General features: G+C 41.8%; 1 protein-coding gene across 6 annotated transcripts in view; it reads right to left on the bottom strand.

The window, feature by feature from the left end:
• Positions 1–6,155: 6,155 nt before the first annotated feature.
• IKZF2 (IKAROS family zinc finger 2) overlaps positions 6,156–19,376 on the bottom strand; it is a 109,396-nt gene continuing 96,175 nt past the window's right edge. For 4 of the 6 annotated variants that reach the window (XM_068407552.1, XM_068407548.1, XM_068407549.1 and 1 more), the window contains exons 6-7: positions 13,077–13,220; positions 6,156–6,880 (exon numbers count right to left, since the gene is read on the bottom strand). In XM_068407552.1, coding sequence (XP_068263653.1) covers positions 6,156–6,880; positions 13,077–13,220 — 869 coding nt within the window. The remainder of the gene's footprint in view (positions 6,881–13,076; positions 13,221–19,376) is intronic. The other 2 variants (XM_068407551.1, XM_068407550.1) reach the window with 1 other exon arrangement.

Raw genomic sequence — 19,376 nt, forward strand, 5'->3', positions numbered from 1 at the left:
ACCACCTTTCCGAGGGCTGGAAGCAAACAGGAACCAGGAATGCTTCTCTCCATGACCAACTGAAAAGCTAGGTGATTTAAACAGATACCAGTTTTATTGTTATCTTGGCCTCCTAAGTGTGCAGCATGGCAAGATGTCAGCACACCACCTCCTCCCGGCTGTCCCGCATTCACTTCAGAGCCTCACTGGAGGAGAAAGACAGAAATCACATGCTTCCAAGCATGGCTGTAGGAGGCTCTATTAGAAACTGGAGATTTTCTCCTTATCCTATACATCAGGACAAGTCTTAATGGGGTAAAAAGGAATGTACTTACTACAAAGCAAATTCTGCCTCTTTTCTACCCAATTCCTCCTCCTGCGTACCCTCTGTGATTGCCGTGGCCCTGACCCCAGCAGAGAGGTGCCCAGGAGCTGGCACTGGGCTGCTGCTGGGCTCAGGGTCTGACCGAAAGCATGCTGGCTTAGCCCCCTGCCTGTGTTGGCAGGTTTAGACGCTTCACCCATGCAGGGTAAGTAACTACATCTGAAACTAGGTCACCAACCTGCCAAGAAAGTACCGAAACAATGCTGCACTTTTCACCAAAGCATTACAACTAATAAACCCCCATAATATCTTCTACAGATGGGCTTCTCTCATCTCTGTGTCAATTATTAGGGTGGCAGCAGCATGACAATCAGTCTTGCAAACCATTTCCAAAGGACTTTTGTTCTTGCCAGATTTCTCTTTCCAGGTTGAAGCAAGTGGCAGATGCTTTAAAATCTGCTCCCGTTCCTCAATGGGAACTTACAAGCACAGCAAAGTCCATTTCAAGCGTGCTTTACTTAAAGCTGTGAAGGGGAAGAAAACAGGACACGGCTGCCCTGGCACTCTGCAAGACACGGTGAAGCTGGGGGCTTTTGCAGCGGAGTCTCGGCACCGCTCTGGGGACACTGTTGGCTGGGACCAGCTCTGAGACCAGCTGTGGCTGGATAGCTGGAATGCACTTTGCTAGGGTAATTTTCAGCCCTTCCCACTCCTAAGAGCCAGCCAACTCCAGGAAATCTCACAGCAAAGTACTAAGATGGTCCTCTCGCTGGGTCAAGCTGCCAATGAGGGTGCAGAAGGGGAGAGGGATCTGCCTCACTACGCTGTAGGAGAAGGGATGTTTACTTTGGGTTGGTTTTGTCGTGCATTCTGAAAGGGTATGGTAGGATATCATGAACGACATCACGGACTTCCAAAATGCATTTGAAAAAGGCACATATACAATAAAGCATATATCTAATTATATGATACCATATATATAAATACACTTTCTCAAAATCTCCAGCTGCCCTAGACCGCAGGCCATTACTACCACTCAGTTTTGTTTTTAAATGATACTAAGCCAAGCTAAGATGCAAATTTCTAGCGTCAAAGACAATTTCATCGCACTTTTCCTAAAATCCCACACCGAGTTTAGGCAACTCAGTTATCAGTGCAAGCTCCCTTCTCCCTCCTCATCACATTATAATGCACAGCAAGGGTTAAGGAAAGGAATATTATCTAGCGAAGGAACTGTATTACTGCAGCTTCTGTCCCTGGCTGAAATAAGCACCTTTCCCTGAATTACCTCCAAAGTTCCTTTCTGGAGGAAGGAGTGTCTATTGTCTGGCTTCTTTCAATGGGGCTTTTTTTTCAGACATGAAAAAGCCAGCTAGACCTAGACAACAGTAATAATGTCCTACTAAAGGCCAGTTTTGACAAGATTGGTTTAATTCCTGACCTTCTCTTCTGCCTGACAGCCCCAGTTTTGGAATACCTTTGTAAACAGAAATTTGGAAACTCTTAAAATTGAGGATTTCTTCATATTGTAGTAAATATACTTTAGTTTCACATGACTATTTTGTGAGCTGTGTCCTCACATTGTAGAAACTACTACCATTAAAAATCAGGCCAATTAACAAATTTAGATTCTTTCTCCCTAATACAGACCTACCGAGGTGAATGCCTAGACACCTTTCACATCACATCATAGATGCAAGCACTTTTTAAGAAGAATGAAATTGTTTTACACCCATAAGTTACTGAGTAAAGAGCTTGCTTTACTGAAAAATGCTATGTATTTTGATGTGCACTCCTAACTGATTGCAAAGAGAGGTGGCTGTAAAATTCATTGGCTATAACAGCAGATATATAGATAATGCCCTTCACTCCAAGAATATGGATCATAGCGAGAGCAGAATAAGCAGTCACACTTCTATTTCAATTAATAGGCTTGTAATACTCTAAATTGAGTCAGAATCTTGCCATTTTTGATGTCAAAAGAAGCAAAAGGGTTTACTGGCAGGGATGTGTGCAGAAATGGCTTTTTTTTTTTCAAATGAAAATGGGGAATGCTCACAGGAAGCCAATTCTAAATTTGCAAATGCATGTTTTTAACTGGAAACGCAATTCCAAGAATTTCAAGAGAGTCCAAAAAAAATCAGCCAGGTTCGATTTGCAACACCGAATACTTAGAACAAATGGATCTGCAGGCTAAGGATTATCTAGTGAAATTCCTAGTGCACTATGAATGACTAATGAACTCGACAAAACTCAAGAGCTTTTCTTAGAAATCTGCAGAGAGCAAGCAAGAAAAAAAAATAATCTCTGAGGCCCCATTTTGCACATTTCCATGTAGGGGCAAACTGCTTTATATAAAAACCTCCAATAATTTTCAGTAGGAAGTGAATGCTAAAATAAACTCTAGTCCAAAACTTTGTTCAAAATTTGAACTAGAATTTAATCTTTCTACTTTCCCTAGCTCTAGGACGAAAAACTTCAGTGAATGTTCAGAAAAGGATATTGGTAGTAAAGATTAATGCAACCCCTCAGCTTCTGGCTCTCCAAAAAAATGCAGTTTTTGGAAGATAACTAAACCAACCAGCATGCCTCCCCACTGCCTCCCCAGCTCTCTGTGCCTGTGATACCAGGACACAGCAGTGCTCACGTACAGATCTCGCGTGCTACCATTGGAACAAGAAGTTGGGCTTAACTGAAGACAGCTACAAAACCAATAAGCCTCCCCGTCTCATCTTTTAAACATCTACAGAACATACACTACAGGAGCTATCAATGAATCATCCCTGAATGAAAGTGCACACTAACGAACTGCAGATATAATTGCAGCCAACTTAATTTGTGGATACACAAGAGATTCTCTGCCTTTCCCGTATTCCGGTGCTTTCCCAAACATAGGCAGAATTTTTTAACACTTTTTCCCTAGCACTAACTATTCCAAGAAACCATAGCCCATGTTCTTTCCACGGACCACAGAGGGGAGAATGGACTGTTGTCCCCAGAGACTGAAGGGGATTGCTGGCAACCCTTTTCTCTGGCTCAGGCACATGTCTTTCTGGAGGCCCATGCAAGCCTAATGACCTTCAGGCCCAGCACCTTTCCCTTTGCACATTGTTCTTAAAGGACCTTTGCTGCCTCAGCAGAAATCACAACTACTTTTTTGGGGGTCAACATGCTGTAAAAGCAACCCCCCTTTTCTGAATTTCCAAGCACATTCTGATGCAGAACATGGCCGGCCACCTCCTAAGCCAACCTTCATAGCTGCAGAGAATCAGCCATATGGGATAAAAGTGATGCCCTCCAGCATCTCCCTGTTTTTCTCCTGCACAAACTCCTTTGATTGCACCAGCACAAGAAAATCAGAATGATCTGGAGGACGGCAGTGGTTCATTTGCCTGAGTTTCCTCTACAATAGGATGAAGAAAGAAGGAGGGGGAGGAACCCAATGACATTAAGAACAATGTTGGGAATAAGTCTTTAAATCTGTCTCTCCAAAGCCCGTATATTCCCAGCCTTGATAGCTCTCACATTACACAAGATGACATTTCTCTCCATATTGTATTATAATTAATAGGCTGCTGTAAGACTTTACCAGCTCCTACTTAATAGCATTTCAGTGCTGGGAAGCAGTCATCAGGTAATCTGGCCATGATCTACTGTATCCTTTCTAAACACAGGTTCTAGCTGCCAAGAATGTCACCATAAAAAGATTTCAATCAATACCACTCAGCTCCTACTTTCAAATGCTCCAGGTCGAGGAAGAGAAGAAAAAAAGCCAGTACCCTCAAAACGAACAGCAAACTGGCATATGCATTGAGTATGCAGATTGAAGTGAGCAGATGGGAATTCATTATGGCCCAATCTTGCTCTCTCTTTTATACTTTAGTAATTTTATACTTTGGAAAAGGTCTCACCAAGCGCATGGAGGCTGCGTGCACAGAGGGGGTTAAACCCAGGCAAATCTTTCCATTCTCAAGCTGCGCTCTTGTTGCCAAACAACAACATTTCAATTGTGATTGGTACAAACAGTTGGGTTTCAACGGCAATCTGTCACGTAGGTTTAAGCCCAGTTTTTACTGATGCAACCTGTAACTTGCTGGGTGGTTGCTGGCTTTGTTATTTGTTGGGAGAGAAAGAAAGGAAACCAAACCAGGGGGGTTGGAACTAGATGATCTTTAAGGTCCCTTCCAACCCAAACCATTCTATGATTCTATGATTCTATGAAACAGATTGGTGGGGTTTTTTTCCTCTTGTCCAGTCTGTGGAGTTCAAGGACTTGCTCTGGAGTTTGTTTCTCTGTTTGTATTCCCTACAGTGAAATTAATAAATTAGGAATAAAAGTGAAATCTGCAAATCCAAATCAAAGCACAGCACCTGCATCTCCATGTATCACTTCCTAAAGAAGTAGGGAAGGTTATATGTGATCTGTTCGTTTGCAAGGCTTCTGCGCTCTCCAAGAGTAAAGGCGATCCAGCAAAATCTGCAAACACTTCCACCCCTAAACTAAAGCAGAATTGATGACTTAAAAACAAAAGGAAGTCACTGGATCAGCAAATTAGCAAAGAAGATGTCAACAAGAGAAAAATCAGTCAAGTCTCGGATCCTGACGTAGCTGAAGTAGTTGGAGTAGTTCCATTAAATTCAATGGAGCTAAGAGGATTAATGCTGGCCGAGGACCTGGCTCCTAGCATTTTCCCAGCTGCATGTCTTAGTTTAGGCTGTTGCCAAGAGGTTAACACTGTGATAATAGAATGAGAAAGTATTTATACAGGTATATATAGATATATAATTATATTTAAAGAACACTTTGCTACTAGTACTTTTGTAATTTTAAAATTCGTAATTTTAAAACAAAGTTATTTCAGAAGAGCAGCAGAACCTCTTGAGTAAACTACAGACTCTCTCATCCACTCCTAGGCCACTTACTGTCCTAGAAGCAAGTTTAAATGTTATTTCTAAATGCTATTTCTTAAAACACAGGGTGCAACTAAATAAGTAAGGCTTCCAAGGGTCTCTAAGAAGCCAGTGAGTCAACACATAGGCATCGAGTAACAGCAAATCAACAATTCTACAAAAGGTGCTTCATAAGTTAAGGAAAATAAAAATACAAAGCCTCAGACTTACCACAGAAGGCCCTCAGACTTATGAAACTAAACTGCTGTAACGTGGTACAGTGTTAAGACATACATTTCTTTTTTTTTATTTTTTCTTTTTTACAGTCTAGTGGGGCAATACACACTGAATCCAGGAAAACAGCTCACCCTAGAAACTAATTTTGAAAGGAATATTGACTTTGATTCATGCTCCTAAAACCCTAACAGTTTTGCCTTAAACATAATTGTTCATTCTGTAGAATAAAGTTCCCCCCTTCTCCTCCAGCCACCGAAATCCTGCACTGTATCTACATGTTTGAAAAAGGCTCTCCTGTGAAATGTTTTTACCTATTCATCTGAAATTGGAAATGAGTGGCATATCATTGGGACTTTAAAGCACCTAGCAGGGTTGAGCAATATCCCAAAACAGAACACGACGTACAGCTGATGGAGACAGAAACGGACTGCCTTTCAATTCCCACAGAAAGCGAGGCAGGTCACTCACCAAAAAGTGATGGCAACAACAAACCCCTCTGTTATCCCTTCCTTTCCTTCTTTCCATTCTTAAGCTGGGCAGAGCAAATGAGGTTGGGTCCACAAAAAATAAGGTTAATAATAATAATTAAACAACAGCAACAACAACAACAGCAACAACAACAAAATAGGCGTCTCAATGTCTGAGGAAAAGTGGGATTGTAAGTGCAGTATTTCTTCATGTGCAGTTCTTCTACTTCATACGAGTCCCCTTTGGATGAGAAGGCCTAGTGGAATGTGTGCTCCCCTCGGACTATGTGCGACGAGAACTCATAGCGGTCCTGGCTTCGGTAGCCACAGATGTTGCACTCTAGCGGGTCCCGGTAGCCGTGGCAGCCCATGTGGATGGTGTACATGACATGGTCCAGGAAAAGGACACGACAGTGCTCGCACTTGAAAGCTCTAATCTGCTCCCCTTCTCCGTTGATGACCTTGTAGATATCCTTTAAAGAGCCCTTAGAAGCTTTTGTGGCATCCAAAGCCTTGGCGTCCTCCTTCATATAAGCCGGGCTTGGCTTTCTCTTGGGATTTAAGGCAGAGTTTCCCTGGTAGGACTGGCGGTCTTCGTGGCTGCTCTCTGAGTCAGTAGAATCCAGGCAGCTATTGCTGGGGGAGCCCTCTCTATCCTGGGTTCGACTCTTTGGTCTGATGAGGGAGATCGGGCCATCCATGTTGTTCTCGTGACTGTCAGCGGTTTCCCTGCTAATGGGCCTTTCTATCCTGTTAGGATGATAGACCTGAGCGTAAGCTGAGCTGATGACTGGGGCCACCTCTGCAATTGTGCTTGGTGTGTGCTGCATCAGGGGGTGAAGTGCCTCAGCTCCAAGGTAGGTGATTGCATTGTTGATGGCTTGGTCCATCATGTGAGACTGCATCAGCTCAGCCTCCTTCTCATAGGTTAGGTTCACATCAAAGGGAATATCTGGATAGCCAAATCTCATGAGCTTTTCACCTAAGGGACAAGAGCAAATGAATGAGAAAAATCAACGTAATCATTCCAAGGTTTCACTGTAAAAGGGGTGGAGAGAGACAGAAAACCCCTGAACTTGGGGTGAAATTCATTCCAGAGTCCAAAGTTAGCCTCCTTCTACTTGTTTACTGACCTCCTACAAAGTTTCTGTCCTGAGATGGGTAAAACAGCAACCTCACCAACAGCTGTTTTTTTTATTCCAGGTGAAGCATGTGGCTGCAGCGATCTCCAGAGCAATTCCAAACCTTCCACTGGGCCTGACTGTGCCCATGCTTCAAGTTAGGAAATACATGTTAACTGGTAGAAAATGGGATTGAATCACCAAGGTCAATGAAGCTCCAGCAGTTTATATCATTCGGCATACTCTCCCAAAATTAGAGGCAGTACCACATGTCCCTCGCACTCTGAGGTGCCTCATACATACCTTATAACACGGCTGCCTAGTGAGAAACCTAAGCAACAGGTACAGGGGGGCTGGTACGGCGGCACCTTTAGAGCCACAATATGTAAATCCTTCAACCAGCAGAAAAAAATATAAAATGACTGCATGTGGACACAGAAGGGAGCAAGTGGCAGAAGCACTGAGGGCTGACCTGCCATCTCACATTCAGGCTATAGTATTTCTGTAGTTCTCTCACTCAAAAAAAAAGAAATCCTATTCCAATGTTTTGGACTGAGAAAAAAAGAAAAACCTCCTCCCACCCCCCCCCCAGTGTCTATTTAGGCAAGAAAACAAAATAAAGAAACCGCATGTATAACTTAGTTTCATTTGGCGAAAGGCAAAAGCAACTTTCATTGACACAGGATAAATAAATACATAATGACGATGAAGCTGGCTGATACATCACTATGTGAATCCAAATTCACATCCTTGTAACCTTTTTAAATCAATGGCATTACAGGTAGGTGAAACCAGAACCACATGCTGATAAATTATGCTAGTCACAGGGCATGTTGTGTATCGCAGCTCTCCTTTGAAGTTAACAAATTTGCCACTACTTACATCAGGGCTCAGTTCAGCAGCACTGCTTTTCCAGTGATGGCTTTAGAGTGTCAGTATAAGGGAAGTTCATATAACAACTCTTCTTTTTAAATAGAAAAGGTTATATGTATAACGATATGTGTAAGATACAAGATATACATGCTCATATGTGTTCACACACACAAATATTAGCTAGTTGTTGACAGTTAAATTTTTAAGCTGATTATACAAAGTCTGATAAATAATTTTGGTTGGTTTTCATTGTCTTTGTTACTTTTCACTGCCTCAGTACATAAAACCAGACTTTTCTTCAATAGTGTAAGCTAATAAATTCGAGGAGTCACTACATGAAACTGGTTTGGCTATCCAAGAATTAAAGAACTCAAGAATCTTCTATCACCTTTTGCCAAAATTCCTTGGAACAAAATGTGTATAAACCACCATAAGAAAGAAACAGAACTGTAATCCCAATTCTCTTCCAAATAACATTAGTACATTTCAACATAGCTATCACTCAGCATTTTATTTTTGACTATAATAATTCATTCCACTTAGTGTGGCTTATCTCAAAGTGATGCATAAAGAGAGAAATAATTTTACATTATCCATGTAACAATCAGGTTATCCATGGAGGTGATGCATCAGTTTTGGTTGGGAACTTAGCACTGATTAGCAAGGTAATTAAATGCAAGTCTAAAGTGAAGCATGTGAATATTCCTACTCTCTTCAGCAATACCACTCACATGCTTCTGATTAGACACCATGTTCATGTACCTCACTAGGTTTCCCTACAGCTGGCACTGTTACACTTATAGCTTACCGAAAGAAAGCGTAATGTAGAAAACTGTTCCTTTGTTACACGTTAGACATTTGGAGAAAAATAGGGAAGGAAGAAAGAAGCAAGAAGCAAACGGTGCTACAATGATGGCCTTTGTAATCTAACGTGACCTAAGGATGATTCTTGCCATCAAACATCCCTTTTCAGTGTTTCTTCTGTGGGCTGTCAGTCTTGCTGTTTGTGATGGCTGTCCTACCACCGATAGGATGGACAACTATTGAACGGCAGGTGGCTTCAGCCTCACTTGAAATTCCTTCCCTGGTGGGGCCAAAGTGGGACTGGAGGAGAGCTCCAGGAGGTACATGGTGTCTTTGGCATGGTGGGAAGAAAGAGATGAAAACGGAAAAGTCCATCGGTCCCTGTCACCTGCTTTGGCCACCTGTATTGTTCTTGTGTTTGAATAAAAAACTGGATCTGGTGAGTGTCTGATCCAGCCGCCAAACACGCTGTGAGTCCTTTGTAGGCTGTATAGATCAAGAAATAATACCTATCCTTTATGGACTACTTGAGTGAATGACACAAACCTTATTTTCATAGAACCATAGAATAGTTTGGGTTGGAAGGGACCTTAAAGATCATCTAGTTCCAACCCCCTGCCATGGGCAGGGACACCTTCCACTAGACCAGGTTGATCAAAGCTCCATCCAGCCTGGCCTTGAACACTGCCAGGGAGGGGGCATCCACAGCTTCTCTGGGCAACCTGTGCCAGTGTCTCACCACCCTCACAGGAAACAATTTCTTCCTAAGATCTAAATCCACCTTCTTTTAGTTTAAAACCCTTACCCCTCGTCCTATCACTCCATGCCCTTATAAAAAGTCCCTCTCCAGCTTTCCTGTAGGCCCTTCCGGTACTGGAAGGCTGCTAGAAGGTCTCCCTGGAGCCTTCTCTTCTACAGGCTGAACAACCCCAACTCTCAGCCTGTCTTCATAGGAGAGGTGCTCCAGCCCTCTGATCATCTTTGTGGTGCTCCTCTGGACTCGCTCCAACAGCTCCATGTCCTTCTTATGTTGGGGGCACCAGAGCTGGATGCAGTACTGCAGGCGGGGTCTCATGAGAGCAGAGTAGAGGGGGAGAAGCACCTCCCTTGACCTGCTGGCCACACTTCTTTTATTATTTATTATGCCCAAATTCTATTTATTCTTGCCCTACATTAGTGAAGTAGAAGAAGAAACATCCTCCACTGTGGTCATCTTATTTTATGACAGTAAAAAAACCCCTCAAAATAGGTATTTGAAACTAGATCAAAGCACACACACACAGCTGTCCTGTGATACCTGCAGTCCATCTTGTCAAGCATCTAAAGAAACTACAATGCTGGACACTTGGAAGAAAGCTCCAAGAAATCTTGGAGAAAGCAGTTACAGAATCTACCACTGGGTAGAGTTCTTCCTGACCCCCATTAACTAGAATTTGACTCTAACTTTGAAGCCCGTTGATCTTCATCTGTTCTGAGATGCCTGTGTATTTTTAATTCTTACTGTAACAACCACGGTCTTATCGTAAGCCACAAAAATGTCTCCTTTTGTATCCTGCCAGTTCTTAACCTCAATGACACCCTGTGAGAGCGAGCACCACATTCAAACTGAAAATACGTGAATCTGCTTCATGTGATCAGCTTGAAGATGGTTGCTTTCAATTTCACTAGTGTCGGCTTCTCCCTTCATTGAAGGAGAGGCAAAAGCAAGTACTCAGGCTCCTGCGCATCCTAAGCTATACTTTCTGCCTCCACTATTTCAACAGGTTTGGTAAGACGAGTACCTCAATAGCAGATATATAACCAAGTCTCTCACTCAGAAATTAACTCTATTTGCTGTATGCTGCTTCCTTTCCTCTCGAAATTTCAGCCAGAGTAGAGACTGTGGTCCATAACCAAAGTCCCTTGGAGACTGCTGATCAGAAAGAGCAGTAAAGCATTGATAGATGTAGCATGCAAAGGTTTTAGCTTATGCTTACATGACCTTCTCATAAACACCATTAAGTTGTTTTGGACAGGTGCCACACTTGCAGTATGCACAGGAAAATTTCCTGCAAGCAAAAGAACAATTACAAGTTCTTCCTGATAGAATTGAACAATATTTCATTGGGGAGAAAACGGGAAGAAAAGTGAGGTCATGGTGAAAAAAAGAAAAGTAGCAAAGCAGAGACTACTGTTTTTCAATTCAAACACTGTGATGCCATGAAAGATCAGAAAAGGCAGAAAAATAAGATACAGTAAATATGAAAGAAAATACTTTTTCCCTACAGCTGGATCTGGATAAAAAGCTGCATGCCATACGAAACCCTGAATTCCTAGCCCCTGAAAAGCAGAATACCAAAATGATCTGTCACACCTATAGAAGAAACAGGTTTACCTAACAACAAAGTAGTACACCCTACTGAAGTGAATAATAATCTGCTACAGCGTATCTAAGGCAAGGATTTCCAATCAGTAAATTTGCCTTTGAAGACAGTAGCAACATACGGTCAAACGCATGTGAGGGGACAAGTAAAATAACCTTCCTGGTCTAAAAAAAAGAGACCATCATCTACAGCTTCCAAAAATTGATTCCATTTATACCATTCAAAACGTAGCTTGCCTCAGTTGTGAGGTATGCTTATAATCAGTAAACTGTACTGTTTTGAGAGCAGGCATGGGTACACCAGAATTTAAGGGAAGGGAGCAAGGTCTCCAGCCCTCTCAGCTAAAGTCTCTAGCCCCTGCAAAGATAACCTCTGAGAGGTATTGCAAACAATTTTCCCTCCAAGTCTGTGGACAACCTGGAAGGAAAAAGAGTGAGAGGTGTGAACTGCCCTTCTTCCTTTCGAGGCTGTAATGTTTCTGAGGTCTAGACCCACCAGTTTAAGTGTCAGCATGGTTGACTGTTTCACTGTTGATCACAGCCTGCAAGAATGTACAGCACTCGCTGAGACAACACTAGGGAAACCTGCTATGATGGTGCCATGTTTACAATCTCATAAAGCTGTATTTGGCTTGTCAGTAGAGAGTCCTGCTCCCATTTCCACCCTCTTCAATCCCAGCTGTTGTCACAGCACTAAATTAAATCAGAATATAAATCCTCCAGTTCTTACCAGCTATACGGTAATTCATTTCAGACCACTCTTAAAGACATCAGTATAAGAATTAAGCTTTTATCTCAGAAGGACTAATAACAATATAGGAAATACTGATGCCTCCCAGCGTTCCTCATGTGGGTTGTATTGTTCCTGACCTAACCTTGGCTTAGTACTGATATTTGGCAATGGCCAGATGACCGAGAGCAGCCAGCTCAGTGTGTCAGTGCCCCCCAGGTGAGCTGCTGCATGCTGCTAGTCCCCTACTATTCAAAACCATGTGGGTTAGCTTAAAGCCACCTTCAGTGGTGATTTAACAAATCCATCTGAATTTGCATTTAGCTGCAGGGCAATGACTTTTCTAAATGGCTGTGTTAATTGCTTACAGTCTCTGATCCTCTCTTCATAAGTGTCCTAAGTGTAGGCAGAATGAGTATATGACACCCTTAAAATTTGTACAACTGTCCTTCCAGGGAGGGGAAAACGCATATTACATGACTTTGGAGTCTAGCAGCATGCACTTACCCCAAATAATTCCCAACTCCCCTCCTAAGGAGTTTAGTACTGCCTAGGTAGCAGTAAAAAGAAGCTTTAAGCTACAGCTAAAACCAAGTAAAACTCCCCATACCTTCTCCTGTTACAAGCTGAACAATTTTAAGATGTCAAGATACAAAGCAAAATACAAATTCTGGGCCTAGGATTCTAAATTTGGTAACAAAAAGTCATCCAGTGCTGTTTTATATTGATGCATTTGTAAGTTTTTTGTGTGCAGAATGCTGCACTTCAAGCAAGCACTTCTTCCAACAGAAGTGATGTGATATTACTTCTTCATGCCGGTATTATCAGACCAGTTGTTGCCAACTCTCAAGAATTTAATACAAGTTACATATCTTGAGATACTTGGGTTTTTTTAAATACACACACGTATGGAGACAGATAATTATACGAGAGTCTTAGTTTTTATTTGCTGGGGCAAGGAGAGGGAAGGATGACAAGTCTAAATCTCAAAAGGGCCAGAGAAAAGTTAAAAAAAACAAAACAGCCTTAAAGCACAGTAAAAAGCTCAAGATTAGCTAAGCCATTTTCATGATTCTGGGGACCTCACTTGTGAATTCTCTGGGTTGGTAAAATTAATTCAATAATTTTCAGGATTTCTTGCTGCGATTTAACCTTCTCCATTGTTGTCCCTCCCCATCACAACCAAGTTCTGAGAGCGCTATTTCTCCCTTGTTCTTTTGGCTATTACAAATTACAAGTAACCTATACCTACGCACTAAAAATAATAAAAGGCGTATTTCAAGCTTACCCACAAACTTCTGTGGGGTGGAGCTTTTACGCTTTCCCATGTTGCTCGACAGCTTCTCTATAACAGCAGGTCTCTCAAAAGGCACCAGAGAAATATTGTTGTCCATCACAGGCTCTTGCTCCTTACAATCTTCCATAGGAGGTACTACATAAAACCAAAAAATTGTATCAGATAAGTCTGGTCTACGCTTCACAGACAACACAAACCATTTGAGCCCTGCTGACTGCGCAACAAGTGCAACACAAAATAACGCAAGGTGTAGGAACACACTGGGCATCAAGATAGCAATCACCTTTAAGCAGAGCCACATTTTCAAAATGTCTCTCTTTGGGACCATCTTATTTAGCAGAAGCCCAACTTTGAGCATTTATTAAAGGACTTGTTTTGTTCTGAATACTCAAGATCCCCAGTGAGGAGGGGACACTTTTGAATGCTCCCTCTGTAGATCACATTTTCAGTTACTCTCCCTTCAATATGGTCACTTGTTGCCCATGTAACTTTTTAGTTATCATTCTTTGTGTATTCCCTTAACTTCATGCTTATCACATGTCATGCTTACCATTCTTAGTTTCTTTTTGTGCTAATCTCAATGACTAAAAAACATACAAAGCATTGATGACTTGTGTTTCCTGGGCCTGGCTGTGCATTCCCCAAGACAAAGGCTTCCAGAATGAAGGATCTGTTTGTCTCTTCCTATACACAAGACTGCAAAATCAACAAACGCTGTACTGGAATTACAGGATTAACATTGTATGGAGATTCCCTTCAGAATCAGCCACAGAAATTATCAATTTTGTGATTAATATTTTATCCTTAGCAACTGGTGAATGCAAGTCTTTTGTGACTGTTTTCCCACTTTTTGGGATCAGCAGGGAGCATTCCTGTGCCAACTATGTTAGAGAAATGCTCATACATCGTCTTTGAGACAATAACAAGAAATTAATGACCCTTCTGTCATTACTCATTGCACTCTTCGTCACTTTTTGGGTTAGAGAATAAGGTGTATAAAGAAAAAGGTGCAAAAGAAGTATAGGAATTGCATGGGCTACTGACTAGGATAGCGACCAACTCGCAGAGGGTTTCATGTCACTTGCTGACGTAGCTAATCACTAAATACCTACAGAGTACTCTGCTTTTGTTGAGCATCCTCTTATAAAGACCTAGAAGGGTCAGTGGTACCATGCTGCAGATCAGGCTCAGAGAGTCCGAGTCATTTGCAATATATATCACCAGTGTGATTCCATGTGTAGCTCTTCCCACTGCTCTGCTGCCATGAATTGAATACATGGCCTAATTGTCCCACATTCATCTTCACCAGGTAGCAACAGAAACCTGAGAAGGATCAGCCACTAGTCCAAATGCTAATGGGATGGTTGAGGTGTAAAAAATTATTTGAGGAGAAGAATGGATGGCAGAGAAATAGAAACTCAGATGATCTTGCAAAGAGTTCCTACAATTTGTAAACTGTGAGCAACCCATTGCATTCTCTGTAATAGATAAATCTTCCAGAGAAGTCACGTGTGGTATTGCAGAGCTAGTAGAGGACTGAAACCCACACCTTCTGCTAGTCCTCCACTGGTCTCTCACCGTAGCAGCCTTTCGAGTCACAGATACCTTCTCCCAGAGACTGTGCCATAAATGAACACCAGCAGCCTACTTTCCTCCCATGTAACTTCACTACCTTCAGGATCCTAATATGGAATAATCACTCCCCTGTTCTTAAACATGCAGCTGTTTGCTAGCACATAATATATGAAAAATGGGGTGATAAAAGCCTTGTCTTTGCCTTCTTTCTAGTAAGGACGAGCAAATACGAGGCAATTACAAAACAGAGTATGTGCTCAGGTGAACTTCTCAATTCACACATTCATAATAAGAAAACACGGCAATTTATTAATTTGATTCCATTTGTGCCTCTGCTGCTATGGAAAGCTGAGTACTTTGAGGCTTAGAATCTACCATATGCTATAAAATGATTTACTCTGCTGATTTTTTATTTGTACAGGATGCTCCCCCTGAGAAACACAATGGTTTCTCATTTACAAGGCAGTCCTGCTGGCATCAGTGCAAAGAGAGGAAGAAAAAGCATAAATATGAAATTAATCTAATGTTGCAACAAAATGGGATGCAGTGTTTGAGTGACCTAATTAATGCTCAGTGCAGACTGGGAGGTCTGGAATCCTTTAATAGCTAAGGCTAAATTTTTAAGGTTATTTAAATACTGTCTTGAACAGGAGCTATCCATACCAGTTCTACCCAAGTATTTACCAAGCAGATTTTTGGAAGAAAGGAAAAATTACGTCTGTTGATTTTCACTGGGAACTGGTGTCTGACTGTCCTTTTGGCTTACCAAAAATCAGCGTGTGCATGCACACAGACACACACTCTGCATGAAACCCTGGATCCCCGCTCAGTGGCAATACCCATCCTCACTGCTATGGGCCAGGTTTGCATGCAAGTGCCACTTCAAGAATTCCTCACCATTGATGTACAGGACACACGGGGCTGGTGGTGGGGACCAAGGGAGATGCAGAGGGCTCTCAATCCCGCCAAGGAAGACTTCCTAAAGGTATGCTGGCTTTGTAGGACTGCACTTGCCCACAAAATCAGTTGAAAACCTTCTGATTACTTTCATAGCCATCTCATTAAGCCCCAAATGTAGTGGCATTTGTATGTCTTATAACAATGAAGTAATAATTAAATAATTCTACTGTTGGGCATATGTGTGTAAAATTTCCTAGAGGGAATTTGAAACCTTTCTTCCACAAAAAATTGAATAGTGTTAAAAAAAGACATCTGCACTTCTCTAAGATAGGGAAAAATTCTGCTTGGACTCCTTTTAAAAATAAAATTGTCCCCAATAAAAGCATTTCCTTTTCTGTCTTTCATGCTGTAAGCTCTTTTTCCCATCTCAGAACTTAACTCTATAATCCAGTTGGATTGGCTTTTTTGCAACAGAATCACTGAATCACGCCAAAATTTGTGTTACGATGGGGATAAGTTACTGGAATGTGTTTTGTTATGTAGATTTCCTGGGAGAAGGGAGAGATGGAAACAGTCTAGTTTCTGAAACCATTTAAATTGCACACAAAAACGGACCAAGCAAGTGAGATGTCACATTTCAGAAACCCAAAGAGTTAAGCTAAGGATCACACTGTCAATTCTAGATACTTTAATTTTCATGTCAATTTAAAAAATATACAAATAAAGCACAAATAGCCCAGCCTCATTTTTTTTGACGAAGAACAGTTATCGCAAATCAGCTGCTTGGTGGTAGAAGCTCATGTGTACACATTTACACTGCGGTAAACGCAATTCCTTTTTCTGTTGTATTTCATTGTACTTCATTACCTTGGTAGTGGGAAATACTGAAGAACAGCTGACACGTTATAACTAGCTTTCATACAGCAACTCATTTTACGCTGTGACCTTATGGTCTCATCTCAGGAAGGCTTTTTTTATTCTAAAAATCAAGTGTCTAGTCCATGAAAAGGTCCACTCCTGAGTACATTTATGTTCAGGGATGTTCTTAATCAGCTGTCGGGGTACACCTCCTGGACTGCCCATGCAAATGTTTACCATCTCTGACACTGTTCATGTCCTCAATTGCAGTTAATACCAAATGTTGTTTCTAAGCCCAAACTCTCAATACACAAACCTAGATCGTCTTCAGAACAAAGTCTTTAATTTTTCTGAAGACATTGGTCTTTCGGTCATAGTGCTCAAAGTGGCTATCTTTTAGTTTTTGCTTCTTAATTTGTAAAAAACCACACATACTATTAAAAAAGTTTATGCTGTTCCAGTGAGGAAAGAATAGAGAAAAAAAGAAGTAAAAAAATTACCCAGTGTGTGTTCTGCTGATAAATACTTTTGTGTGCAGACAACAGACACTGGGCTAAGTCTCAGCTGGTATAAATTAGCATTACTCCATCAACCTCGATTTCCTTTCCTATGCTCACAATATTGCTATTTTAAAAAAGTGTGTGTGTGCGGAGAAATGACAGGAAATATTCCCATGGACCCTGGAGTGAAGTCTCCTGTGGGACCAGCATTTTAACAATGTTTTAAGCAGCTATGTAAGAGGGAAGGACACAAGGCCATTGTGTGTTTTATGTGGAGCTGGCCTTTGACCCTGGCACAGCCTAGAGCTAGGCTTCTTTCTCCTTCTCCTAAAAAGAGTATCCTTCTCCACTCCACTCCAAGATTTCCCTGGACTTTCTTCTTTGTGGAGATGGAGAAGAACATATAACTGGGTGTAAACCACAGTTAGCATTTAACACGTCTCCCTGTTTGTTCCTGTGAAGATCATGTTCTTGGCATTCAGAGACTGTCACTTTTGTCACCCCCAACAGGCTGCTAGCTTGGAGACTGCAGACTAATTTCCACCTCTGGAGCCAGCATTGCTTAGCCAAAAATTGCCAACAACAAAGTGATGGGAGCTCTCTTGCAGCAGCTGTCGTGCTGAGCAGGGAATAAGACCTAGCCACAAGGAGGGGCAGCTCAGCAAGCAACCAGCACCCTGATAGAGGATGGAGAGAGACCCGCAGACTTGTACATTCCTACCCACACAAAGAACTAGCCCTCCTTCCCCTCCGCTTCCCCTTGTGGCTTTAGTCAGGTGATCTAGCCATCTGCAAGACAAAGATAATTGAAATTAAAGGCCTCAGCAGGCCATGGCAAAAGCACCCAAGTAGATGTCTGTAGCATGCCTACAAACTGATCAAGTTGAGCACATGCTTGAAAAAAATCCAAACTCTCTAGGGGCTGCCTCCAGTTTCCTGGAACAATTCACGTTGGCCATATTGGTTGAGGCCCAGCACAGCCACCTGCATCCTTAAAGCAGAATGCCGGTAGGGATAAGAAAATCCCCACCTCTACTTATCCCATGCATAATGGTGAAGTTGTGGCCAGGAGTCACACCAAAATGCATTCAGAGGCTACAAAACACTCAGCAAGAACAAACTACTTAAAAAAGTATTTGGAAAGAGAAAGTCAGGAAAACTTAACCCCAATGTGATGCAAAATAAACCAATGATCAAAATCTCCAAAGCATACACTCACTCATCCTCAGGAATATCCTTTCCACATGTGACATGGGAGAGAAGGAAATTAATACATTCCTCAGGGTTAGACTAAGACCTAACTTTAAGCTGAGTAATCATTTGTATACTCTTCCCTGGTGTCTTTATAGTCCCAGGAGAAAGGACTTTGCTGCAGACTTCTACAGGTTGGTGCTCATGATCCTCACTCCCATGCTGAGCTTCATGGGTGGGAGTGATACTGGGATGTGAGGTGAGATTTATTACTGGTCCCAGCTGAATTTGGAGCTCCCTGTTGCTGCCTGTCCTTGCTGTGCTCTTGCTAAACAGCTAAATGAAGATAGTGGATCAAACATCCTCTTAAACATTCACCGGGGGAGATTTAGACTTATTTGCCCAGAGGAGAAAGAGGCGCTAGTTGAATTCAAAGTGCTGCTTTAAGCTAATTTTGTTGAGAAAAGTGAAGTGGTTGTGTGAACATTTCTATTTTAAGCCTAAGCAAAGTCAGTCAGGCTGTAAATAAAAGAACTGTCCACATGGGGTTTGCACTGGTTTAACTTTAGTTGGTAGAAAAATCAATGCAAAGTCAACCATTCCAGCTTCTTTGGGTAGACAAGGTTAAGGACTTACCCTTCTTGTCATGGCATTAAGCAGCTTAGAAAAAGCTTCAGATTTCCTCAGAAGTGCACTTATCAACAAGAGTAAACCCAATTTTAACAAATAACTGAATAATAAACCCAGCAACTGAGTGGAATTTGGGAAGATCCTCCACAAGGCGACCTCTGAAACATCCTGGCTGTCATAACTATATCAGCCCACTGTTATTTCCCTAAGGAAAGGCTGACTGAAATCATCACCCAGCTGGTTAATAAGACAGGCACACCCTCGTAGAGTGAAGAGCGTGTATTTTGTTGGGAATGGAGTTGGTGGTTGAAATCCTGCTATCAACTAAGCGCTCCATCTAACAGACCAAGCACGCAACAGGTTCCTGCAAATAGTAAAGCCCTGAAATGAGTCTCTCCGCTGACTTCTACAAGTGTAAAGTCAGACCTAGTGCAGATAATCACTAACTTCAATGTCTTTAGAGTCATCCATTATATTTTAACGGTTGATTTTAGTCTCCAGTGTTTCTACAAAGATAGTAAATACTTAATAGAGCTGTATGAACATTTTGGCAATACGTATTAAATATATTTTGAGTGTCTTTATAGGATTAAATTGTTCATGGAAAAGTACTCTCTAAAATTTTTTTGTGATTTTT

The sequence above is a fragment of the Nyctibius grandis genome, chromosome 9 (genome assembly GCF_013368605.1).
Source record: "Nyctibius grandis isolate bNycGra1 chromosome 9, bNycGra1.pri, whole genome shotgun sequence".
NCBI classification, from domain to species: Eukaryota; Metazoa; Chordata; class Aves; order Nyctibiiformes; family Nyctibiidae; genus Nyctibius; species Nyctibius grandis.